We start from the raw sequence: 25,614 nt of genomic DNA on the forward strand, positions 1-25,614 counted from the left end.
GTCGCCCCCCGCCCCCGCCGCCCCCCGTCCCCGGCCCCCGCCGCCGCCGCCACCATCGTGCACCCTGTGCGCGCCCCCGGCACGTGACGGGGGAGGGCGGCTCCGGCTCTGTGTGTGTGTGTGAGGAGCGGGGAGGGGGGGGGGTTCCGCGCCACCTCCCGGCGGCCCTGAGAGGAAAAAAAAACCCCAGCTTTTTTTTCTTTTTGTTTTTAGTTAGAGACCCGCCGGTAGCGGCCCCTGACCGAGGTGGGCGACCCTCGGGGGTCCCTATCGGGCCCGAAGGTGCGGGGCGGTTAGGGAAGGAGGCAGCTCCTCCGGCCCGGTACGAAGGGCCAGAGCTGCGGGGAGATGAGGGAGTGGGATCGTTACCCCCACCGGGGGCTGCCCCTTTTTCTCCCTGTCTCCAGAACGAACACCGCCGGAGGACACGCTCGCTCAGCGGTTAAACGGAATTGTTCTGTTCACAAAGAAGGAAGAGCAGCAAATAATCCAGCCCCGAGATGGGAGCGTAGTGAAAAGGGAAGGGTTGGACTTGCGCTCTGATTTTATAGCTTTCTTAGTTTTTATCCATCTAATCAAGAACATTCTCATAATTTGTGTTATAATGATGATGTGACACGTTTTATTAATAAAAAATGAAGCGAAAATGTCACTGGCAGTAAGCTTCAAAACTGGATAATGGGTTTCCTGCTGTAAGGGAAATGTTGAGACATTTACAGAAAAATAAACATCGAGGTGCAGCTGAGAATATTATTTTCAAAAGCAGCCAGAGATCATTATCTAGTCACAATAATTACCTAGTCACAATATTCAGTTTCATTGGCAACTGGGCCGTTAAACCAAACAACCGATTTATTGCAATAAAAAAAGCAAAGGCTGAGCCAACAAACAGGCAAGCAGCCAAACCGACCCAAACGAGAAGTAGAAGAGAGACACTGGGGGAAAAAAAGGTCTGAAGAACAAAATATATTCGCCCATATTAACCAAAAGGCAGCAGTTCTTGCACGATTGACAGATTGGGAGCAGTAACTACAACCATAAGATCTCAGAACAAATATGAGTACACTACACCGGGAGCTTCTTAATGGGCCAAGAGACAGGCAGCAAGCTCTGCTAGGAGGAATTCCGGCAGACAATTTGGGGAACAAATAGCAGAGCTTTTGTAGAGGATACTGCTGCCCGCCGTACTGACTGGCTCTGGTCACACAATATCACTACGAGATCTGGACACACAGGAACTCAATAATTAACGTTATTAGTGGTAATTTTGCAATAGCTTTTTGAGGCAGGCTTTTCTATTCATTTACTATCAGCTAGTCCAAGACAAACCCTTAGTTCTGCTGAAGTTTTTAACCGTAACCACAGATAGCTAGTCCTTCTCTGCATAAACTGGTTCTGTGCTTGGTCTTACAGCAGTCATTTCCTTGGAGATTCAAACATAAGGACTTTATTCATTTCTAAACCCCCTTCGTTAGTCAAAACCAGGAATTTGCAGCCGAATAAAGCGTGCTGTCTGCTGCACGAGTTCAACTCCCAAGTCCATCAAACATTTCTTGTTCCCTGCAATTTAATACCAGACTAAAGGGACAAGCTGCAGGTTAGGATCTCTTAGATCATTAAAGCACACGCCAGCACAGGCCAGACCAAAGCCTTCTCTCTTCTTCTTTCAGCACACCCTTACATGTTTCTTCCTTCAAATACACCGGGAAAGATATCAATGTTCAAGCTTGCATCTGAGCCAGGCATTTCTTTTCCCATGTACACTCACCTCTCACTTCATAACCACATCTTTCAACCTTCCCATTCGTCTCATCCCCAATATCCACTAGGATAAGAGCAAACAGATTATAGTTTGTGTTTTAACACCTCACAAGCATAAGATAATAAGAGTTCACATATTAGGTTATCCTAATTTTTTGCTCAAAGAAAAAAAGTTCCTTAGAGTTCTTCTTTTCATCATATTTTGTTTTCCCCCAGCTTTCCCTCACAACCTCTCTCCTACTCATCAATGGGGCCATACCCTTGAGAAAAAAAAAAATGTACTCCATACTTCTGGTCCTCCTCAAGCTTTTTCCTAGGTCCCTACTCTGCAAAAGCATAGGGAACAGGCCTATTCTCTCCCACTCCATTATCTTATCTCCACACCAAGTTTCCTCTCAAATCTCCCTCCTCTGTTTTTTCCAGTAACTAGAATAAGTCTCCCCTTTTGCTCTAGTTCTTCAAAATCCTGCTGGTTTTTCAAAACTCCACACGCACATGTCAACTCCAGACTTGCACTCCCCAGATACCAGGCCACCTTAGCAACTTACCAGTCTCAACCTTTCCAGTGTTTTTTTTTTTTCCACCAAACTTTTAAGACACCTACCTCAAGTGTCAGACATTCTTCCAGCTTCTGATATTTCTTCTTGTACCTCCACTTATGATGCTTCTTCCTTCCCCTCCTTCTCCTCTCACGACCCCCTTGAGTCTTCTCTGATTTTACTACAAAAGCTTTAAAGCTAGGCCCAGCACTAGCCATCAGAGAAGCAGACAACCTGCCTTTCTTCAAGACAACCAGTCTGCACTCCCATCTGATAGGATATCACCACAGCAATTAGTTTGTTTTCCCAACAGGCTCTAATTAGGGTAGGAAGGGAGCCTATAGCTGCCAAGCATCCTGCCCCCTAAATTGAGTTAGACTTGTTAGGAAAAAAAAAAACCAAAACCAAAATCACCTGGGCTTCAACATTCTCTAGGAATCTTTCTAGGACTATGCACAGTATGTCCATACAAGCACTGACTCTTCCCACAGCTGTATTACCTACTGAAATTGGGACATCTGATCATCTAAATAAACTCTCCCTACCTCCCACAAACACACTGCAGACAGTTAAAAACAAAACAAACAAAAAAAACCCCACCCTACAGCTGCTCCCAGCATTGCAGCAATTACACTTATCAGCATTACACCTCAACAAACTCCTCCTGTGCTGCTTAACCAGCTGCTAATAGACAACTGAATATGAATTACAAGCAGTGATAGGATTGGGGAGGTCTGAGATGATTGGGTCAAAGGTAGAGTTGGGTTTTTTTGAATGTGCTGCATTTAAAGGAAAGAACTTTATGAGGCCAGCTGGAGGCTTCTCCATCATCTTTCCTACTCCATAGCCATTTATTTTTTAATGTAGTACTAGACAAAGTGGATGGCAAAAATGTAATGGGGTGGTGTTCAGTGCCTACACCCCTCTTGTGTTAGGTCTAGAACTGTCAAAGCACAGAAGCTCACAGGCCCCCTTAATTGCTCTGCTACCCATAAAATATAGGCTCTGATTACAAAACAAGATGTTCTGAGTTGGATACTTACTCTGTTTATTGGAAAGAAATTGTACATGTGGGTGCTTTGTATCAGCACTTTCTGTGCAGCTAATTGACAAAACAGAGCTTAGATAGGAAATAATCTTCTGTTATGTCAAAACATACAGTGAAGTTATATTAACTAAAGCAATGTCAGACTCAGTAGATATATATATAATATAGGCAAAATGTAAATTAGAAATCTGATTTGTTCTTCTTTATTTTTATATTCTAATCAGTTTTGATGATGAAATACAAGTTAATTAGTTTTGCTTGCCTATCCTAACATACCAGGGTGATATATCTATATTTTGGTTATAAGCACAGTGGGGAAATATTTAAATGATTGATATGAAGTTGTTTACCTGACCATTATTATTTTTATTAAATGATGTCTATTGAATGTAAGACCTAGATAATAAGTGCCCTAGCAAGGTTTCTTTGTAGGCTGTTGAATTGCTTGGGGACACCTTGATCCTGCCAGCCAGCACTGTTCAGCTGCAGAAGTCTGCCCTTGCAGATTTAACAGCCTGAGCTTTCATGGGGATTTTGCTGTCCTGAACACAGCCCCCCTGACTGCGGATGTGCATTTGTCTCCAAGGGCAGTTTGAAAGATCAATTGACAAACATATGGTGAAAATTACCCTCAAGTTTGTGTTCTAAGCATTGAAGACTCTCTCTCTTTATCCATCAAAACAGTAGCAAACCACACATTAAGATATCACTACCCCTTTAAGAGACATGGTAGAAAACTCTCTCCAGTCAAGCAAAGCCAAGAACCCAGGCTATTCTCTCAGCAGTAATGACATGATCTTGGAAACCTAATTGGGATGGCTTGAATCTTAACTTCAATTACAGGAACTTCTCTTTCAGAGCCATAAACCAGAAGCACCCAATAATGGAAAATGAACGCATTACCTATTCTACTACCACATTAAGGCCACAAAATTAAACACAAAGTCTTGTAGGAGAGGACCCAAGTTGGATGCAGGAACATTAATGTGATCCATTTTGAAAACTCTATGTTTTATGTGACAAATTTAATACAAAAGATGTGTATTAAATTACATGCTTAACAGGATGAAAGTACATTACATTTGCAGTGCAACTAACTGAGCAGTTAACATATGCTGAAGTCATGTTTTTGCTTAGGACATCCTTGAGATAAGACATACAGAAAGGAGAGAGAGAAGGGTTATGGAAAGTATGTGCAGTTGGAGATACTTAGTGAAGGGAGCTCGAGGGAATGGAAAGCTTGTGTTGGCATATACTGGATTGGGAAGGTTTAAGAAAAGGGCTGGAGAAACATTCCTGAGTAGGAACAGGGTTGCATGAAAAGGGTAAGGCCTTTTGGGGTATTGACGATTATACTGAGGAGGCAGTGTTTGGAGGAAGGTCTGCATGTCTGGAGAACATCGTTTTGAGGATGAGATGCTAAGCAAGCGTAGCATGGCATGGATGTGAAGAATCTGGTAGTTACCCTGTCCAAGAACAGCTGATGGAACTGAGTAGCTGTGGGTCTCCAGTGGGCTGGACTTGGGGAGAGCTTGCACCTGCAGCTGCCTGGCTGTGAAGCACCCACATACCAGCAGACAGGGTGTTTCCAGAGGATTGTTCTTCACCCCTCTGACCTCTTCTGTCCTGCTTTGTGCCCTGTTGTGGCTGTCACTGAGCAAGCCTTTGGCATGCTCTAACTTCCCTTTCATGTATTTTCCGGGATTTTTTTCTTTTTTTAATGTTCTCCTCCAGCTAGACTGCAGCCAAGCAGTATCCGACAGGCACAACTCACCCCGCCAGTAATTCACATCCCGAACCCACGAGGAGCTGCAGCAATCAGGCAGCCGAGTTTTAACGACGGCTTTCGGGTGCTCTGAAGAGGGCCCTTCTCACAGCCCTGCCTTTCCCTCAGCACCAGCACGCTGGCGGCCTCCATTTTAAGGCCCACGGCCATCCTTGATGCGAGGGGCAGACTGCACTCTGCTTTCTTCTCGGACGCACCTCACCTGTCTAGGTGAGCTGGGTATGTTTAACAGGGGGTTGGTTTGGTTTAGTTTGATTTAGTTTGGTCCGGACCGTCTCCAGCCCCGCAGCTCCACGTCCCCCTCACTCCCCTCACAACCCCACAAACTACCCCACCGCGCCCCTCAAGCAAGCCTAACGGCGATTGGCCAGCACTACTGCTAGCCCCGCCTTACTCCCTACCGTGATTGGCCCATCCTTTAAACGGCCACTCCCCCCTCGCTCCACTTGTGATTGGACAGTTGTCCGGGCAATCTTTCACCCTTCGGCGTCTCGATTGGTTGCGTGAGGGAGGTAGGGCGGGCCTCTCCCTCACGGCGCCCGCTGGTCTCGGCCGGGTGCGGGGCCGGGCGCTCGCTGTGACTTTCCCGGCGGGCTATAGCCGCCCGTGGCCGGGCGCCCTGCCCGCCCCGATGGAGCTCTCCTGCCAAACGCTGAGAACCACCTACCAGGCGAGGGAAGCGGTAAGAACCGGCAGTGCTGGGCGGCCGGGCGTCCCCGTTGCTATGGAAATCGCCGGGGGAGACTTCTGCGCATGCGCGGGGGGAAGCGGCGCGCAGTGCGCAGGCGCGAGGGGGGAGTTGGGGGTGACATGGCGGCCGAGGCGAGGCGGGCTGTGACTGGGGAGGGATGGAGGCCTTCGGGGTCGTCGGTGTGACGGCGGTCCTGGTTCCCCTTAAAGGTGGGGGCTTCCTACGGTGTCCCCCCCACCTTCTCGTTTCCCTTCCCTTTGCAGGAGGGAAGTGCTTCTTATTCTGTCCGCCCTTCAGGGCAGGGCAGGCCCCTTTGCTCCCCACAGGCCCTGTCCGTTGCATGGTCACGGCGGGAGCAGGTACAGCGAAAGGAGACAAGTCCGTATTCCTTCGTCCCTCAGCTCCTTTTTTCGTAAGTCAGGGCCGTACGGTCCCGCTGTGCCTCTGTCCCAGTGTGCCTCCATCCCACGGATGGGTCGAGCTCCAGGAAGCCCAGAAGCTTTTGTTAAATTTCTTAACCCGTTCTTTTGCTTCCATCTGCTGGTGAAATTCAACTAGAGTAAGAGAGACTGTAGGGCTGCGCTGCGGGACTGCTAAAAACCTTTCCCACAAAGGTGTTGGGTGCTGTGCACGCATACACAAATCCCTGTTCCCACTGTGCATGAATAGGACGGGATTGCTCACAAAAAAGTAGTTTTGGGAGTGGTTCTGGAACTGAGTTTTAGGTTATGTCAACATCTTGGATTAGTAGATTATATATTTACCTAGAAATGGGAGTCTCCAGGCCGGTCTCTTTCTGAGCCTTAAAGTGGATTCAGATCCCAACCACTGACAATGGTGCCCTAAGGTGTGGTGTTGAAATGGTGCTAATGTGCAGAAGGAAGACAGGAGGAAAAGGGGTCTGATTTGTAACCTCACCAATGGGGATTTGGGTGGCCCTGGTCCCAAGGATGGTTTTGACTGCTAGTTGCAGAAACATTTGTGGGAATAGGACCTGGAGCTCCAGAACTCTTCCTTGTGAGCTGTACCGCTGGGTTTGGGTTGGTTTGCTTTGTAAGCTGACTTCTCCATAGCCTTTTGGCACAATGGACGTGAAGATCAGAGTTTATATTTTGGTTACAGAGTAGAGGGAGGTGTTCATATTCTATAGAGGGGCAGAAGTTTGGAGCCTGCTTTTTTTAAGCCAGTTGGTGACTAAGGAACAACCTGAAGCTGCGAAGAGGATATTTTGATTCTTGCTGTGAGGTTCTTGACTTCTGTGGAGGGACCCTTGATACTTAATTTCTGTTTTCTGAATTCCAGTATTCCAATGCAGTATCTAAAAGTTAGGCTGCTACATCTTTAATTTGTAGCACTAAATAATTACTGGAATTCCTAGTTCCCTAGTCCTGTCCTTAATCTGTATTGCATTTTTTCATTAATCTGTTCTATAGAATGGAAATTATTATTTTCTAGCAATTTTGGGAAAAAGTGTTTAAAAAAAGTAAATTCCTATATAAATTCCTATATCCATTATAATTCTATGGCTGTTCACAGCTGCCCAGTGGAGTCTTACAATCAAATTTGTTTTGTGAGGCATTTCACTGGTTGTAACTGTTAAATATTTCCTATGTTTGTTCTGTAAATCACTCTTGACAAGCAATGTTACTGTAAACTGCAGTACAACTTTGCAAATTCATACAAATGAGTGGGAGAGTTAATGCTTGTTAATTAATTTGTAAATTCAGCATCCTTAATTTGTATTGTTTAATCATTCACCAGACTTTGTGTCTATTCATTTTTATGTATTCATAATGTATATCACTTCAAATTAGTGAAATCTTGGCAGTGTAGAACCTGGCTTCAGCAATGTTCCTGTTAAAAGAGGGAGATAGTAGTGATTTGTGAGTGGCTCTTGGCATCGGAGCATGAATTAATGAAAGATGGCATGTCACTACTGCAACGGGAGGAGAGATCAGAAGGTTTCTCTTTTCAGTGCACCGAACTCAAATTATAAAATGTCTTTAAATTTTAAAAGTAACACCTCTTGGATGAATCCTGGTGTTACTACTAGGGCAGCCATAACTTCTGTGGTGAGCTTGCTGTATGCCTTTAATTATGAAAGCTATTTGTAATCCTTCTCGAGAAACTTTGCCAACTCTATTGTTTGCAGAGGCTTGTATAATTTGGGAGAGAGAAGAGAGTAAAGAAGGGCCTTTTCTTTGTGCTGGGAAATTCTATTCAATGGCAGCCAAGTTATACATTGTTTAAAACTCACCATTTCCCTTCTCTACTTGTGTTTCTTAAAAAATACTGTTAGCAAGCCAAACAATAATTGAACATCAGCCTTGTAGAAAGCCTCGCAAGGCTGCAAATATAACATGCCAAGGGCTAGTGGAGGGGGAAAGCTGTGGGGATACAGGGTGGTGGAGGGAGGAGGAAAACTGGGTGAGTCCATCGTGCCTCAGCTACTCTCTCTCCTGGCACATGGTGCCAGCTTGATCGTGAGGAACCCCATACTTGGCAGCTATCCTGGGATCACAAAGGCAAAAGAGGGAAGGGACACTGCATGTGTATTATGATAAGGTCTTTCCCTGTGTGATTACAGAGCTAACTGCTTGCCTCTTGTCCGAATTCCTGATCACACATCCCTCTGAACCCATCTTACTGACTGCCACAGTTGGACGTACAAGGGCACAGTATTACAGCAGTGTAGTTATTATTTTCAGGCTTCTCAGACTGTGACTTACTCTCTAACTTTTTTCTTCATGCTATCAAATATATTCATGCAGAAATATAGGGTCAAATAATAATGAAATGTTATGGGGTTAAATTAATCTTTTAGTAGGTCCATTAATTTGATGGAATTACACAAGAGACTAGGTTGATTTATAATGTAAATGCATTTTAGTAAAAGGTATGGAAATGACTAAACGAACAGTTGCATTTAAAGATGTATGACTCTAATAGAGTTTAATTTTAAATGGCTGCAAAGAAAGGAATATATACCACACTTTTGTTAAGCTAGAAATAAATAAAATACAGTATAAGCATTGGAGCTAATTAGTTAAGTGCTCAACTATTTAGTTTTTAAAACAAGATCATGCTTAAGTGCCTTAAGCTTTTATTAATTGCATGGACCCCCAAATCCCCTATAGTAATTGAAAATTTAATTACATACATTTTTTGTTCTTTTAAGAATGGAAGCTTATTAAACTTTAAACACTTAAACATCTATTGAAATACCAGTGGCTATAAACAACATGCAATTCTAAATACTAATTAAACAGAAAGGCTAAATCACTATAAAGCTAAACTGAATTTTAAGTAACTTTGCACTCGTAAGTACTCCTGTTTTTTTCATGCCATGTAAGATTTACCATTTCCTCTCTAAGCGCAGCAGAAGTTCTGGGCAGTGTTAGTATCTGTCTGTACTGTGGCAGGCACGTTGTTTTGTGGACCTATTTGCAGTGGGGGGTCAGTCCCTAGCGAATAAACTGGAGTTCAGGAAAGGAGACCAGAGTGGGCAAATAAGTAGACAGCTTAAGCTGCTGGTGGCACTGGCACGTGCAGAGGTTCACCTACCTCTTGGAAAGGGTATGTGGTAGAAGATGACTGGTGAGAGGCAGGGAGACGTGGCTTTGTGGGATTAGTCAAGAAAGCAATGGTCTGTGCACCACTGACTCACAAGATTTATGATTTGGTAACTGTTACGTGTTGAAACGTCCTCAATTTTTGTCTATAGAAACTTCGCAGAACTGGGATCAGAGGTTTTGGTATTTCTATTCAGTTTTTAGATCCAATCTAATGCAAGTCTGTCAGTTGATCAGCTGATTAACGGCTTAGTTAATTTTCTTTGGACAGATGTCTGACTTCTCAAATTAATCATTGCTTTTTGCATTCCTATTAACACAAGATAAAGACAGAATGAACCTCTCAGTCTAAACTATCTTCTGATTTTTAGATGGGGCTCTTTTTTGATGTAAAGGTTTGCTTTTGCTTCTGCTTGGTCAACATAACAAGAACAACATTGCTATGTTAAGGTTGAAGTGGGTTGCCCAGACATAGACACAATGTTATCCTGTACCCAAAGCAAGTCTCTGCTTGAAATGCTTGAGATGCTGCCCAGCAGTATTTATACTAGAACTTAAAATGCCTTTAGGGATAGCAGAAGTAACCTAGTGGGATGAACAGCAGCAGAAGACACAGCAGAATACAAATTCTTTTCAAGGAAAGTTCCAAGCATGGATTTTGAGCCCTGTCAGCTCATCAGGCAGATGCAATTCCTTTCTCATCAGAGTATTACTGTAAATACTCGAACATGAAACACCTGATGTGTTTGTCTTCTGTGGCAACCACTGTGTTTTCATACTGTGTTTAAATATTCAGGGGTAGCTGTGATCTTGCCTTTTGATATGTGGTAAACACAACAGTTAATTCTTCTCAGCATAAAACAGCAGGACCAGTTGCATTTAGAAGAATGTAGAGGTGGGACTCTCAGCAAGTGACAACTCCAGCTTCCTTCTTGCACCTCCAAGCGTGTTTTGGAAGATTTGGATCGTCCAGAAGAAATGGTGAAAGGTCCACAATTCAAAATCTGTTTTCCAAACACCAGCACCTCAAAATAATAAGAAGGAAAAGATCCTTTCATCCCAGCGTGTCAGTGTTTTCTCTTTGCCTATGACACTTCTCAAAATTGGTTCATTTCTTGTTGCAGCACCTCTCAGGAACCAATTTACTTCATTCAAGAGTTACTGATCTACCAAGCATTCACACAGCACTCTTTCTCCCTAAAATGGCTTGAAAAAATCATCTTCGTACCACCACTGAAAGGCAAAGAGTAGCTTCCTCATGGACTCGGAAACAGAGCAGCTGTGTAACTTTATCAAGAGGGTATCAAAGGTAGTAAAGGCTAGAAGTGGGCGATGGTTTCTTCCCTTTTCCCCACCCACTTTGATTCTTCTCTCTAGGAAACCAGAATGAAGATTCTACCAATCTTTTTATTAATATGTGAAATGCAAATATACTTTCACCCCGCAGGAAACATTAAAAGCAAACCCCAGAGCCCTTTCCTACTTGTGTCACTAGATGGCCCCACGTCTGAAGCAAACATCCCAGAAAATACCTGCTATACTGGGAGACCTTTCGCTTGCCCTACCCAGTACTTTTCACAGGTTGGCAAACACACGGAGAGGTATTAGTTTTAAAATAGCACAATCAGCTCTTGTTTTATCTCAAGTGTTTAAATTAGCAGCAGAATGCTATATGATATCCATTGCTGTGTACCGAGCAGAGGGAGCAGGTGGGTCTAATCTGACAACGGAAGGGCATGTAAGGAGGTAAGTTGGTTTTGCAGTACATTGCACCACCCAAAAGCACCTTTTTGCTTGTAGGAATAAATGATTCTCCAGTATCCGCAGTTTACTATAATGATGCTTCCTTCCAAAAGACCAGGAACGATAGGGTAATTGTCTTTCCATATGGATATTCCTTTTAGGCATCTTGTGGGATTTAAAAACATAAACCTTGGTCAGTAGTAATTCTTTGGCTTGTTTGTGTGCCAGGCACTGGCAGAGAACAGCAGTGGTCATTGCTACAGACACTGGGGCTCTGTTTCCAGTATGAAGAGGACAAAGATATGTGGGTTTGTCACCTGCAGGTTCCTAACACTTGGGCTAGGTGTTTTCTTGGGGATGGATGCAGGCACTGTTCGACTGGGGTAGAAGAGAGGGAAACTGGGGGTGGAAGTGGGAGTCCGTGTCTGCATTACTGTGATCAGGAATATATACATGCTATGCAAGCAACAGAAACTACTGCTCTTTCCTTATCCACTGAATAAGTGCCACTCTTTCATGCTCACACTGGGTCCTCATAGGTAATCACAGAATGACAGAATTATCTCAAGTTGGAAGGGAGCTATAACGATGTCCTGGTTTCAGCTGGGATAGAGTTAACTGTCTTCCTAGTAGCTGGTACAGTGCTATGTTTTGAGTTCAGTATGTGAAGAATGTTGATAACACTGATGTTTTCAGTTGTTGCTCAGTAGTGTTTAGACTATAGTCAAGGATTTTTCAGCTTCTCATGCCCAGCCAGGGCACAAGAAGTTGGCACAGGACACAACCAGGGCACCTGGCCCAAACTGGCCAACAGTGTATTCCATACCATGTGACGTCCCATCTAATATAGGAACTGGGAAGTGGGGGGGGCAGGGATTCGCCGCTCGGGGACTGGCTGGGTGTCGGTCGGCGGGTGGTGAGCAATTGCCCCGCGCATCATTTGTACATTCCAGTCCTTTTATTACTACTGTTGTCATTTTATTAGTGTTATCATTATCATTATTAGTTTCTTCTTTTCTGTTCTATTAAACCGTTCTTATCTCAACCCAGGAGTTTCACTTCTTTTCCTGATTTTCTCCCCCATCCCACTGGATGGGGGGGGAGTGAGTGAGCGGCTGCGTGGTGCTTAGTTGCTGGCTGGGGTTAAACCACGACAAACGATCATCGAGTCCAACTGCCAATGCCGAATGCCAGCATCCTAAAAGAGAAAGGAAATAATTTATTTGCCTAAATGTGGGTTTGGCCATACCTGCTTTTCCTGTGGTGCCAGCTTCAAATCCCAGTGAGTCAGACCAAAGTCGATATGCTGATTTCTGGAGCTTTCCTTGTAGCAACTTCTGTTATGACCCTAAAATCTCAGGGTTTGTCTGCAGACACTCAGCATATATGGCATGTTCCATCGGAGTAAGGCTTTGTTCCAGTATCTTACAAGATTTCTGTTTCTACTGCCCCTTTTGCTCTACTTTATATTGTGCTTCATGCTCCTCCAGATGTAGGTTCACTGAACGATGACAAAGATGTTTTACACTGCCTTGTTTTTATTGCTGAACCATTTGTGAATGAATTTGGGTTCTCCAGTCTGTGTGAAGAAATCCATGGGACTGACTCCATGTTGAAGTTTCTGCATGTTGGGACCTGACTTTGGTCACTCCTGTGTTAAAATTGGGCAAGTTTTGTGTTATCCCAAACTACTGATTCTTCAAGTGCTCTGTGTTTCGCTTGTTGTGTTTATATATTGAGGCCCATGAAATAGGAGGTGCCAACAGTGGCACAGCTGGTCTTTGTAGTTTAGTGGTGCAGATCCCAGACCTGTTCTCCATCCCACCTTCTCCAAGCAGTAAGAAAACAGGTTTCTAGTTGCAAGGGAAGGACATAGCTATGCTGCAGCATGAGGTTTCTTTGCACAGCCCTTGGAGACACTGTGCATGAGGTCTGCAAGAGTCCTACCCTGAAATTCGCAGCAGCCTGAACATGTTGGAGATCCATAACCATAGTAAGGGAAGTAAGTTATTTTTTCAACCTGAAAGTAATTTTCTCTTCTCTAGGAAAAGGTTTCTACCCACCCAGTAGCCCTGATAATGTGTAAGAAAAATTACGTTGAAAACCACTTTCCTTCTGTTTATTAACAGTGAGTTGTTTTACAGTTCTTACATGCTGTTGTCTTAATTTGTTTGTTTCCACAGGCTACATTTAGATGCTGTTTACAGCAATAAAGAGAATATTACTTTTGATCTAGAGTTCTGTCTTAATTCACAGGATGAGATGCGAACAGAAGCTCGTCGAAAAAATCTCCTCATTCTAATTTTGCATTATTTAATGGAGGAAGGGTATGTTTTTTAAACAATAGTGCTCTACATTTGTGGGTTCGTGTGTGTCTGACCTCCCGTAATGTGTCCTTCTGTCCTCTGTTGGGTGGATGGGCAGCATGGCCCTTTGGTTTGATGTTTGTAAGAGGTAAACTACTATTAGGTATCTTGGCAGTATACTTTGCTAAATTGTTTCAGTTTCTGGAAAAAAAATGTCCTATATAATTTAAAAATACTTTAGAGTAATCAGGAAAGGGTTTTTAAATAGAGTTTATGCTTTTTCATAAATAGAGTTAAAAGTAAAAACACCATCTACTTACTAATGGCATTGTTTGCTTTTTCTCTCAAAAATCAGAATAGGATAATGACTCTCAGTTTTTCGGTCTTTGTTTTTTTGAAATTACCAGGTATGTTGATGCTGCAAATGCTTTGGAACAAGAGACGAAATTAAGTTTACGTGGCTTTGAAGTCTGTGACAACATTGATCTTGAGACAATTTTGATGGAATATGAAAGCTATTACTTTGTAAAATTTCAAAAGTATCCTAAAATTACCAAAAAGGTCCTGGACACTGGTATGTGGCTGTGTTCCAAAAAGAAAGCTTTTGTTTCCAAAGCCTGAAATGTGTATTTGCCCGGTATGCTCACCGCCCTTCTCGTGTATGTCCGTCTTTAATGTTTGAACTCTCTTACAGTTACAGAGCTATAGTTCTAGCACATAGGACATAAGAATTGAGAGATGGAGCTTTGAGCCCTCCTGCTCTTGCTTCTCTTTTTCTGTAGAGGGACAAGATGATATTTTTCTGTCTCTTAAAAGCTGCTTTGATATTGGAAAATGCCATTTAAGTGCAAAGTATTGTGGCATAGATCTATTCACTTTCTTCTCATGGGGAAAGAATAGTAAGTCTGTTCTATTTTAGATTTAAGTTTTAAATTAAAACAAACCACTTAAATGAAATATTATAACTTAGCTTATCCAAGCTAGTGCTTAAAAGTCCCATTACCCACTAGGAATGGAACAACTAGGTGCATGCTAGTATGATACAAACCCTCGGCTTTATGAGTTCACATCTGGGCTTTGTGAGTTTGACATTTTGTGAAAAAAGCTTTTCTTTGGCAGAAATTGTTTCAAATGATATAAGTGCAAAAAATAACATAGTTTGATAACCACCATTGCAATGTGACATTTATCCTGTTTTAGTATGTTGAACATGATAAAATTACTATTAAGAAGAGTGAGGTAAATTCTTATTTCCCAATTCAGCAATGAAAAAAATTATTAGCATTAAATAAGCATTCTTTGAGATATATTAAATTAGTTTATTGTGCTTCATCTAATTTCTGGTAGTGTCCGTTTTACTGTGAAAACGATACTGGTTTAAAATGTAAGCAAAGAAACCAAAGATTGAATGAGCCTAAAATTTAATAAGCCTGAAGCCAAACTGCTTGCTCCAATATCTGTTTTCAAAACATTTTTGCAAGCTTGCATTGCTTATAATCACGCTGTTCCTGTTTATGCATTGTTATTTCCAAGGTCATTAATGTGTGCTCAAAAATATGTTTGAAGCGGGGGGGCGCAGAAAATCAAGTTGCCCTTTTTTACATCCTTAATTATTTTCCATTTTAATCTTAATTTTGCCACAGCAGAAAATAAACAACAGCTGAGAACTGGAGGAAGACCAAGAAGGTAAGAGAAATGCGTGGGGGGTTTTCTGGGCAGAAAATTTTCCTGTAAAAGCAATATGCAGCATGGTTAAAGTAATGTTATGATACCATAGAAATAGTAAAGCCTAGAGTCACGCTGCTGACAGCGTGGTGCATTTTTCTGTATCTTTTTGAGGAAAATAGAGACGTTTTCCAAAATAGAGATGTAGACAATTTGCAAAATTTCTGCAGTGTGGGTAAGGTAGGGTAACGTGTTTGAAAGCAGTAAGTGTTGAACTTTGCTGTGATTGAAATTGATGCCTTAACTTCAGTGGGAACAAAGTTAGCCCAAAACTGCTTTATTTGAAAACTCTGCCTTTTAATCTTTTGGTATTTTGAAGGAAAAATGAAGTTCTGAAAGCCTTTCAAGACAGTATTTTTTTAATTCTAGGGCAGCAAGCTCTTCTCAGAATCTCCCAAGGCTCAAGCATCAGACAGTGCAACGACCATTGTCAAAAACTTCACCTGGGAGTACAACAGAATTTAAATCATCCACCAAGGAGAACCCCAAACAGGTTTAAAAGTGTTTATCTTGGCAGCATTACAGTTGAAATTAATGTGATTTTATTTTCAAAGGCTACAGGCAGCAAAAAGATCTGAGTTACACAATTAATTGTGTAACTAATGGGTTTTACTAATTCTGTAATTTAAGGATTATAGATGCAAGACTTCAGGAGAATATACTTTCTGGCTGTGAGTTGGGGAGCAAGTCATAGGCGAAAATTAGAGGAAAAGGAGTCATATAATCCAAACTATACTGAAAACAATCAGAGTTTTCCCAATAATGCCAGTAGATGAATCCTTTAGTGCCAGGAAGCAAGACAAACCAAGTAAAAAGTCTGGTGTCAGCTGCAAGCATCTTCACAGTGCATAAGGTGTTTGAGATTGGGGGAGCAATTTGGCTCTGTAATTTTCAGGTTTGTGAGTCTCATTTTGGTAAGATTGGTGTGAAAACTACTTTATTACCATCCCTAACAGAGGAGGGAGCAGGAACAGCAGGTTGGTGGGCAAGTACCATGTCTGTTACAGCTTTTGAGGAACTGCAAGGAGAGTCTCTCTCTCTCTTTTTTTTTTTTTTTTTCCCTAAGTCCTTGTCCATATTCCTGCATAGAGAGGATCTCATCTCTGACCAGTTCTCTCACCCTTTAAAAAACAGCTTTTGGACACTACAGCAATGACTGCTATGAAGTGAATGTCAAAGAAGTAACTTATAATCCTAAAATGGTTCCTCATTTCCGAGTTGACATGCTGTGCCTCATACTTGCCTGATGTTTCCACTGTTCATTAAGTGTTTCTTCTCATAGCTATGTGAAATGCAGATTTGTACAACTTAGAATGAAACGTAATAATAATAATGCGCATGAAATAACTTGAATGCTGAGCTCTAGAGCCATGGCTTTCATCACTGCTGTCTGCAGTCAGATGAAGTCTAACTAAATGTCTGACAAATATGGGATTACTGTTGCAACTTCCATATAATGATACAGCTCATCTAGACATATATGAAGAAGTGGGATGATACCTATAATGGGATATCTGCAACTCATCTACTTGGCAACACATCTGTTTTAAAATTGATTTTTCTTCAGAATAATGACAATGCAGTTACTCTGGAGCAAACTGACTTTGGCTTAAGCATCTCAGCAATCAACAAAACTGGAGGAGACAGCACTCACTCAAGAAGGGTAGGTGGAAGCCTAGTATCTGATTTATGATAGAAATGTGTATGTAGAAAAAACACATGACAGTTTTTCACAAATATCAAATGTGAGCTTTTTATGTCTATTTTTATATAAAGTGTTCCTGTATAATTAGCTGAAGGGTCAATTTTATGATTTGGGCAGTAATTCTTTGCATAGAAGGCTCTGTTTGCATTAAATAGTATTTCAAACATCGTCAAGAAGGAAAAATATTTCTGGTTTGAAAACCCAGTGGTAATAGCTAAAATTGAAGAAAAATTTGAGATTCCTGAATGAGGTAGGAGGCTCGGCAGTTAAATTGTTGCAGTGACTGAGGAGATGTGTGTTCACTTCCCATTGCTGCCGCAGATTCTGTGGTCAGTTTTTGCCATATTTAGGACTGTATGTGCAGTAAGGAAACTAATTGCTGTAATGGCAAGCAAAATTTGGTCCACTGCAGTTTTAACAGTTAAAGCCTATCAAAACATTATTTTCTCCTTTAGGGCCAAGTGATTGACTTCCATGGGATGAGTCAGGATGCTGTCAAAGTATCGTCAAATGGAATAGCCTTGAACAGCCTTAACTGTGATCCAGATCCTTCAGTAAGTGTTTCTGTTTGTATTTCCATCCAGTGAACAAGATCATCAGTTTTATATAACCAGGAACAAAACAAAATACTGCAATGATGTTGTCTTTGTTCCCAAGTGCTAAAAAAGGGCTTAGATTTCTGAGTGGTGTATTTCCTTCGAGTGGACAGTCATACTTGATACTGGTCTAATTTGTTGACAGTTGTTTACTCTTTTAACAAGACAACAAATACAGGTGATACCTTATGGTTCACAAAAAAAAATTGCAGAAACCCACAGAACATCTGAGGGTGAAATTCTGGTTCCTTTGAATTCAGTATGTTATTTAGTGTTCACCTCAGCTGAGGCAAGAACAAAGCTTAGATGGTTGAGACAGAAAATTTTCAGTAATCACTCCTTGACACAAGCCATAGCTTCTAGGACAGTGTATCCAGCTTACACAGTGCCACTCCACCTGGCAACTGCTACACTTGAAGAGACTTTCAAATGGAGTATGTGGCAAAGTGGTGAACCATATTTACATTTTTCACTCCTCTTAATCTATGTAGGGCATGTTTAGGACTACATGTGGAGTAAGAGAGCTGCTCATTTTAATGTTATTCAGGATTAGATTCTGTAGGATGAAAAGATGAGTTACTGCAAATATGGCTTACTTCAAAATCTTTATTATTATCAATATTTTTACAGCTTTAAAAGTTGATATTATTTTGATGTATCAGCTTTTTTGAAGCTATTTCATAGTTTGTCTGTTTAAAAATAATTAAAGTCTGACAAGAACTTATGTTTGTCTTTTTTAGGAACGGTTACTAAAACCCCTTAGTGCTTTTATTAGCATGACTGGTGAGATGAGAGAACTTGCAACAGTTGTAAGCAAAGTAAGATCTGATCTCCGTTTCAGTTGTATAGAGATCTTGGTTATCTTTGTCATCTGAGAATGCTGTTTGTTTCTTTTTACTGTCACTGATAGTGCTTATCCTTGAGTGTGCAAGCTATTTCTCCTATCATGCAACTCCCAACAAGTCATTTCTTCACATATAAGAATGTTTCTTTCTGATACACAATGGGAGGAAGTAATTAAGACCATTCCTTTCTGATGGGGAACATGTAATCTAATTGTGCTGTACCCATGAGACTGTCATAGCTTTTGCCTTTGTTCTTATTGCTACAGAAAATGTACAGTACTTCGCTGAAAAGAGAGATTTAAATATATTGGCTAATACCAACTATTATCTAATATATTATTTAACTGTGATCAAATGGTGGGGAAAATCTTGATTCATCTCTGTGGGTGCAGTTTCCATTCAAGGCATTAGGCTGTATTCAGTGTGCATGGTGTACCAGTATCACGGTAATATCCTGAGTGTATCTACTAGATACCATGTACCAAAATTATTAAACCCTGATATTCCTGCATTGTTCATAATGCTGGTCCTGTGCCTTGCTTTGCACTGCCTGCATGATCCAGAATCCTTGTCTTTTCTCGCTTGGTGCAGTTGAGAGATGCTATCGCTGTAGGCTCTGCAAGCAGTGCCCTTCCCTCATCCCAGCACAGGAGCTGCATGAGCAGCGTCAATAATACATTGTATCCCAGGGCAGACTGGGGATTCTTCCAGGATGTGCAGTTTGGCACTGGGAGGGAATCCCAATGTTCTCAGCACCCTTTCGTTTCACTTGTGGGTCCAGGTGCTGTCTAGCAAACAGGCCCTGGGGGCTACTGGGGATCAGCCTGGCTGCGAAGCAGGTAGATGATTTGCGTGCATCACCTCCCAAACCCCACAAGGTACTTGTCCAAAAGGCTTCATAGTATCACAATATTTGATAGGCTTGTGACTCTGGATATAAGCATCAGAAATGGCATCAGCTGTTGCTCCCACATACTTAAAATCAGCTGTTTAAAAAGCCTGGGAGACTTTCGCTGACTGATTTTTATAGCTGGGTATGGCCCTAATTCTTGGTCTGCAAGTTTGCAGTTTAGTAGAACTGAAGTCTAAGAAATTTCCAACCTTAAAGAAAGAAAATTCTCATTCCTTTCAATTCCTGTCTGTTTTTTAATTTATGGGAAACCTTTAAAATAGTGTTGTTCTTGCTCCTACTTTAGCAAAAAGCAATGGGGTTGCTTTAACCTCTGTTATTGTATGTTTTTTAAATTGTGCTGGTATGTTCCTAGTTGCTATGGTAATCAACACTGTGTAAATCAATAAAAATAAATAGCATGTGGTATCTATTTCACAACACAATCTAATTTAATTTGGAAACAGTTATGGAAGTCTCTACTTAGCATCATAAATCTGATTCATCTTAGTTTGCTGTTAATAGAAAGGGAAAGTGTAATCTACTCTATATAAATAATATTTCTAATTGTATTAAATCAAATTTTCCCCTCAGATATAAGCACATAATTTTTCTTCAGTCTCTGGGGACTGCCTGTTTTTATTGGAGAGCAGAATTTATCCCAAGTATTTGTATTGAGGATATGATATTTTGTGTGGAACAATTAGTCTCTGGAACACAAAGCCACAAAATATTATTAAGGCAAATGGAAAGATTCATAGAAGATTTGGAAAGTTTGATGAATTAAATGAAATTAATTTAGTGAGTGCTTCAGGGCATAGACTAATTACCGACTATCTTTTGATAGATGCTTAGGGGAAAATTTTCCTCCTGTTACAGAGTTTCTTACAGCTTTTCTTGCAGCTTATAAAATCTTGCATAGTGTGGAGTAAATACCATTTTTTTGCTGTTATTTATAACATAAGTAATGGGTGCAGCCATAAAGTTACTGAGCATCAAGTTTAAAACAAAAATATTTTCACATCGCATATGATTAAACTGTGAAACTCGTTGCTACAGACCAAGCATGTTCAAAAAAGAGGTAAGAGAAATTCACTGAAGAATGAATGTCAAAGGGTATTTGAACTGAAAGTCTAAGATGTAATTTTAATTATCAAAGTCCTTCAGTTGCAGACGTTGGTGTATGTAAATATGAACCAACATGTCACTCCTATTGCTTATACTTTTTTCTAAATGTCCAATACTTGCCAGCATCAGAGACAAAATGTTAGGGTAGGTGAACCTTCACATCATGATAGCTCTTCATATGTTAGTTGGTTACTAAAACCAACTAACAGAAGGCAGATCTGAGAAACAGGTCTGGTCAGCATATACATTTGGCAGTGTATATGCTCTTAGGGAAACTAGGGGCTTGAGGGGAAGCAAGGCACAATGTAGCAGCTCTGTAGAAATGACTGCTGTGTATGCTTTCCTCTTGGGAGGTCCCTAGTACATAGGATTAAAAGTAATACAGTTTGTATCACTTCATAGCACTCTTATAACTGAGTTGATTCTTTACTTTGCCAGAGGTCATTCTCATAGTACAGAAGAAGTTTTACTAACAGGATGCGATATATGTTGCAGGACATTTATCTCCATAATCCAAACGTGAAGTGGGATGATATTATTGGACTGGATGCGGCTAAAAGGCTCGTCAAGGAAGCAGTTGTTTATCCCATAAGGGTAAGGCGCTAAATGGAATCATAGAATTGCTTAGGTTGGAAAAGACCTTTAAGATCATTGAGTCCAACTGTGATGTATGCCTGATAATATTCAAGTTATGCAAGCTGATGCAAGATTACTTTTACGCAACAAGTATGAGAAACATTATTAATGCCACTTCTTAATGACCCCACTTCTTCTCATGAAACCCTATTAACTTACTCTAATTCTGAGCAGAGGGAATCTTAAAGAAGCCATTTAAGGTTCTGGAACAAATGCTTTGCACCTGAGTCACGGTACCTGAATGAAATCCAAGTGAATACATATAGATCATGTAGGTTCCCAAGAATGCTTGGAATTTGAGAAAACCAGTGTTGGGCTTGTTAGCATTTTCCTTGTAATTACAGTGGTGTTTTAGAGTTCTCACTATTTCTGTGCTTTTGTAGGCAGTTTGTGTTAGAACTATTCCTGATCCTGTTTCATCTGACAACGGCATACACATTCTCCTATAGGAAAATGGCCTTTTAATATTAAAATGATAAGTGTTGGGTCCTATTCTTTCGCACCTTTGGCAATGTAAGAGGTGCTGGATTTGGCCTATATTAATTCAATGGAAAATGACTTATAGAAGAGAATACCAAACCAATTGCACTTGAAGAATTCACTTAAAACAGATTTAAAATAGTAAATACAGTCTTTTTCTCAGTACTCGGATCATATATATAATTTTGGAGGGGTTTTATCCCTCTCTCTTCAAATTTCTTAGGTTTCCTGAATGCGTTAGGAGCAGTGGAGGTAGGGGGTTAGAATCCCTTGCATTTTGTATAGATGATACATTTTTAATCCCTGAATTCCTTTTCTGTTTCCACAGTACCCACAGCTGTTTACTGGCATTCTGTCTCCTTGGAAAGGATTATTGCTGTATGGACCACCAGGTATGGAGAGCTTTGTACCATATCTGTTTGTTTACCACTGCTTCTGGTTTTGTCCCATGGATAAATCATTGATGCTAATTAGATCAAATGTGTTAATGAAGAACATGTTCTGTAATGTGAAATAAAAGGAGACAATGTTGGATGATTACATCTGTCTCTGCTGCTCAGACCTGCCTGTTTGCCTTTCTCACAACCCTTGACTATTTCTACTGCTGAATCTTCCAAAAACAGTACTTATACTAACAATTCAGGGAGTTAGAACTCAGATCTCTGTTTTTACTCAGCTTGGACCATATTAATCAAGTTTGGCTTGACCTGATCTTATGAAATGTGAATAAATCTGGTATGAGCTCACCTTCTTAAGGAAAATTACCTTCCTTTCTTCTGCATTTGGGGGTTATTTTGGAAATGAGGTGGAAGCTTTGCCCTCTGCTGTGCTAGCTGAGTGTTTTCCATGTCAGCACAGCTTCAGTACTCCCTCTGCTCCCCTTTGACACAAGCACTACCACCATGAGTGTGGCTGAGAGAGGACAGAGGACACAAGTACCGCCTGAGTCAGGCTGCAAAGGCTGTCGCTGCAGTAAACTCCATTTGCTTCTGTGAATGTTTAGATATACTTGCCACAGAAGGCATCTGACCATTTCAGCACATGGTACTTCAGAATTTGGGGAATGCATTTGTGATGCTGTATTACCTGAGTTTCTCCAGACAATCCTGGAAGGGCCACAAAATGATCAGAGGGCTGGAGCACCTCTCCTATGAGGACAGGCTGAGAGACCTGGGGTTGTTCAGCCTGGAGAAGAGAAGGCTTTGGGGAGACCTTATTGTGGCATTTCAGTAGTTAAAGGGGGCTTAGAAGAAAGATGGGGACAGAGATTTTAGTAGGGCCTGTAGCGATAGGACAAGGGGTAATGGTTTTAAACTAAAAGAGGAGAGATTGAGACTAGATAGAAGGAATAAATTTTTTGCAATGAGGGTGGTGAGACACTGGAAGAGGTTGCCTAGAGAGGTGGTAGATGCCCCATCCCTGGAAATATTCCAGGTCAGGTTGGACGGGGCTCTGAGCAACCTGATCTAGTGGAAGATGTCCCTGCTCATGGCAGGGGGGTTGGACTAGGTGACCTTTAGAGGTCCCTTCTGACCCAAACCATTCAATGATTCTATGACTTTTTCTATTTTACTGTTTTTATCTGACTGGTAGTAGGATGAGGGGAAGTATTCAAACATTTACATTGTATTTCTTTAGAGAATGAATTTCTTCAATGCTGTTGTTTGTAGGTACTGGAAAAACTTTGCTTGCTAAGGCTGTTGCCACAGAGTGCAATACAACCTTTTTCAACATATCAGCATCCACCATTGTCAGCAAATGGAGGGGTGATTCAGAAAAACTTGTCCGGGTAAGAATTATTATCTCATTTGTTATACTTTAATAAATATTAGGTTCCCACTTAAAGAACTGGAGTTTAACACAGAACTGGAAAGTATGTATTCCTCTGATACTCATAATCTTTCCTGTCTTGGACAAAACATGTGACTCTGCTTGTATCTAGTTCTTAAAATGGGAATGACGTCACTTCTGCAGAAGTCTCACAATGGGTTCTTGCTGTGGAATTTTAGTTCTGTGATGTGAGATGAAGCAGATGTCCTGAAGGCAGCAAAAATTTTTGACTCACTGAATAACAGACAGGCAAGCAGGCTTCCTGACTGAAATAGTGTTTGCTTAGTGACCCCTTCAAAGTGCTTGACATCCTTTCTGCAAGGGTTGGCTCATAGGCTCCCTACAAAATGTTGTTTGGATTCCCAAGTTCCCTACTATTCTTAGTCTTCAGGGCACAGAACTGGCAAAAAATTCCATTGTCACAAAGATCTGATGGTCAAATGCAGACGTAATGTTGTTTTAAGGAAGGTAGTTTGGTAAAGTATTTTTGCATATAGATTAGCAAGTAGCATGCATGGCTCAACTATGGTATAAAAAAATTTGGGGATTCAGGTGTAGCATCCTTGCCCTGAGGTGCCCATCCTAATCTCTCCATAATGTCCACCATTTCAGTGTAAGAAATCCACAGGCTCTTAGCCTTCCTTTACGCTCATCTCTTACGCTTTGGATAGATACAGAGCTCTTGAAAATGAATAGTCATAACAGATTGCACTTGGCAAATGGTACTACAAGCATTGTTAATCTGTCTTGAAATTTAGGCTCTGTCTGCAACGTAATTATTCTTCATGTGTCCTTTGTCCTTTAAAATGGCACATTTTTCTTCTGACATTCACCTCCTATGTTGTTGATCCTCTTGACATCTGTCTCAGTAGCTTCCTAGAAGTTTCCCTTCTGGCAGGAGTAGAGATGGGACAGTCTGGTTTTTGACACCATCATCCAAAAGGTTTTTGTGAACATGCTGCAGCATTTGCAATGATATTGAACTTGTGGCATTTTACCCTTAGTTGAGTTTTTGGCAGTATCCAAAAATGAAATAAGATTGTGGATCAGGACAGCTCTAAGAAAAGTATTGTGTGAATTTATATCCTAAAATCACATGAGGCTGGTGCAGGAGTCTTCTGAAGTGTGAAGTATATGTGGGTTTTGTGGTCGTGTGGAGGCATGTCTGCTCATCCTGTTTTCCTCAGTTCTCAGCTGTATTGGTGTGATTTTATATTTTAGATTTGTAGTAAAATTGTAGGCTGGTCATGGACTATTTGTGACTCTGAGCAAATAATTTAAACCCTGTGCTTCATATCCAAAGTGTAGAGAATAATATATGTCTTTTTTAATTTGTTTTTTTAACTGTTCAGATTTAAAAGTGCTGGATTAATATATATTGTTAGTGAAATTTATTTAAAAACTCAAAGAACCCTTCACTGAAGAATAACCGACAATATGTTCTTACTGCTAATTTAAGCCTCTCCATGTTTACAGAAAAATAGATGAAACTTCCTTATCCAAAGGGCACACCCAGATTTTTTGTCAGCTTAATATTCCATTTTTTAATCTTGATTATTCAAGCAGTTTATGTTTGTTTTCACCAGGAAAAACAAAAGAACTGCTTGATTCTTATCAAGAGAATCAGTCCATTTTGTTTCATTATGGTTCAGCTGACTTGTAAATTTTTTTTCTCAAATCCTTATTTAAAAAAACTACAAATGGAGCAACAACAAAAGATGGATGTTTAATCTCTGATAACAATTTAGGAGTTCCCAGAATCCTCTGATGGATCATTTTCTTCTATCCTGTTATTCACAGGGTACTCTGATAGGATTTAGCCAGAAAGATTGACATATAAAGACAGGATTACAAGGCTGTGTTCTTTAGAACTCCTTTACAAACCTTTCAGAATTTGAAAGGATTCGGGAACCCTCAGCCTACCCAGAGCTTTCTCCCAACAGATATCCCTTTTTGTCCTAGAAGTTTGGAATGTGGGTGCTGTTACTTCTGTGCCAGTGGCCCTTAATGCCTTTTTGTGTTAGTTTATCTTTTCTTTCACATTTCCTCTTCTCTCTAAACAGGTGTTATTTGAGCTTGCCCGGTACCATGCTCCTTCCACAATTTTCTTGGATGAGCTGGAGTCAGTTATGAGTCAGAGAGGCACTGCTTCTGGGTAACTGATGAGACCACTTCCTGTGGCTCTGGGAGAATATTTGTCCCCCTTTTACTGCATCTTTTCAATAGTGTGTGTGTTTAGGTGCTGACCAATGTTTAATCATAGAGTGTACCTGTTAGAAACAAATCTTAGCTAAACTAAAGCCTGAGGCTACTCCATAAACTTCAACAGGAGCA

The 25,614-nt window shown here is 41.1% G+C and overlaps 1 protein-coding gene across 1 annotated transcript in view; it reads left to right on the forward strand.

The window, feature by feature from the left end:
• The first annotated feature begins 5,765 nt into the window (after positions 1-5,765).
• The window catches only part of KATNAL2 (katanin p60 subunit A-like 2), a 31,775-nt gene continuing 11,926 nt past the window's right edge, over positions 5,766-25,614 (forward strand). Inside the window, exons 1-12 of the mRNA XM_010582989.1 lie at positions 5,766-5,816; positions 13,397-13,467; positions 13,854-14,020; positions 15,090-15,132; positions 15,541-15,664; positions 16,739-16,834; positions 17,332-17,430; positions 18,213-18,290; positions 20,830-20,928; positions 21,779-21,842; positions 23,121-23,239; positions 25,344-25,435. Coding sequence (XP_010581291.1) covers positions 5,766-5,816; positions 13,397-13,467; positions 13,854-14,020; positions 15,090-15,132; positions 15,541-15,664; positions 16,739-16,834; positions 17,332-17,430; positions 18,213-18,290; positions 20,830-20,928; positions 21,779-21,842; positions 23,121-23,239; positions 25,344-25,435 — 1,103 coding nt within the window. The remainder of the gene's footprint in view (positions 5,817-13,396; positions 13,468-13,853; positions 14,021-15,089; positions 15,133-15,540; positions 15,665-16,738; positions 16,835-17,331; positions 17,431-18,212; positions 18,291-20,829; positions 20,929-21,778; positions 21,843-23,120; positions 23,240-25,343; positions 25,436-25,614) is intronic.

Source organism: Haliaeetus leucocephalus, unplaced genomic scaffold (genome assembly GCF_000737465.1).
Source record: "Haliaeetus leucocephalus isolate CR32 unplaced genomic scaffold, Haliaeetus_leucocephalus-4.0 Scaffold866, whole genome shotgun sequence".
NCBI classification, from domain to species: Eukaryota; Metazoa; Chordata; class Aves; order Accipitriformes; family Accipitridae; genus Haliaeetus; species Haliaeetus leucocephalus.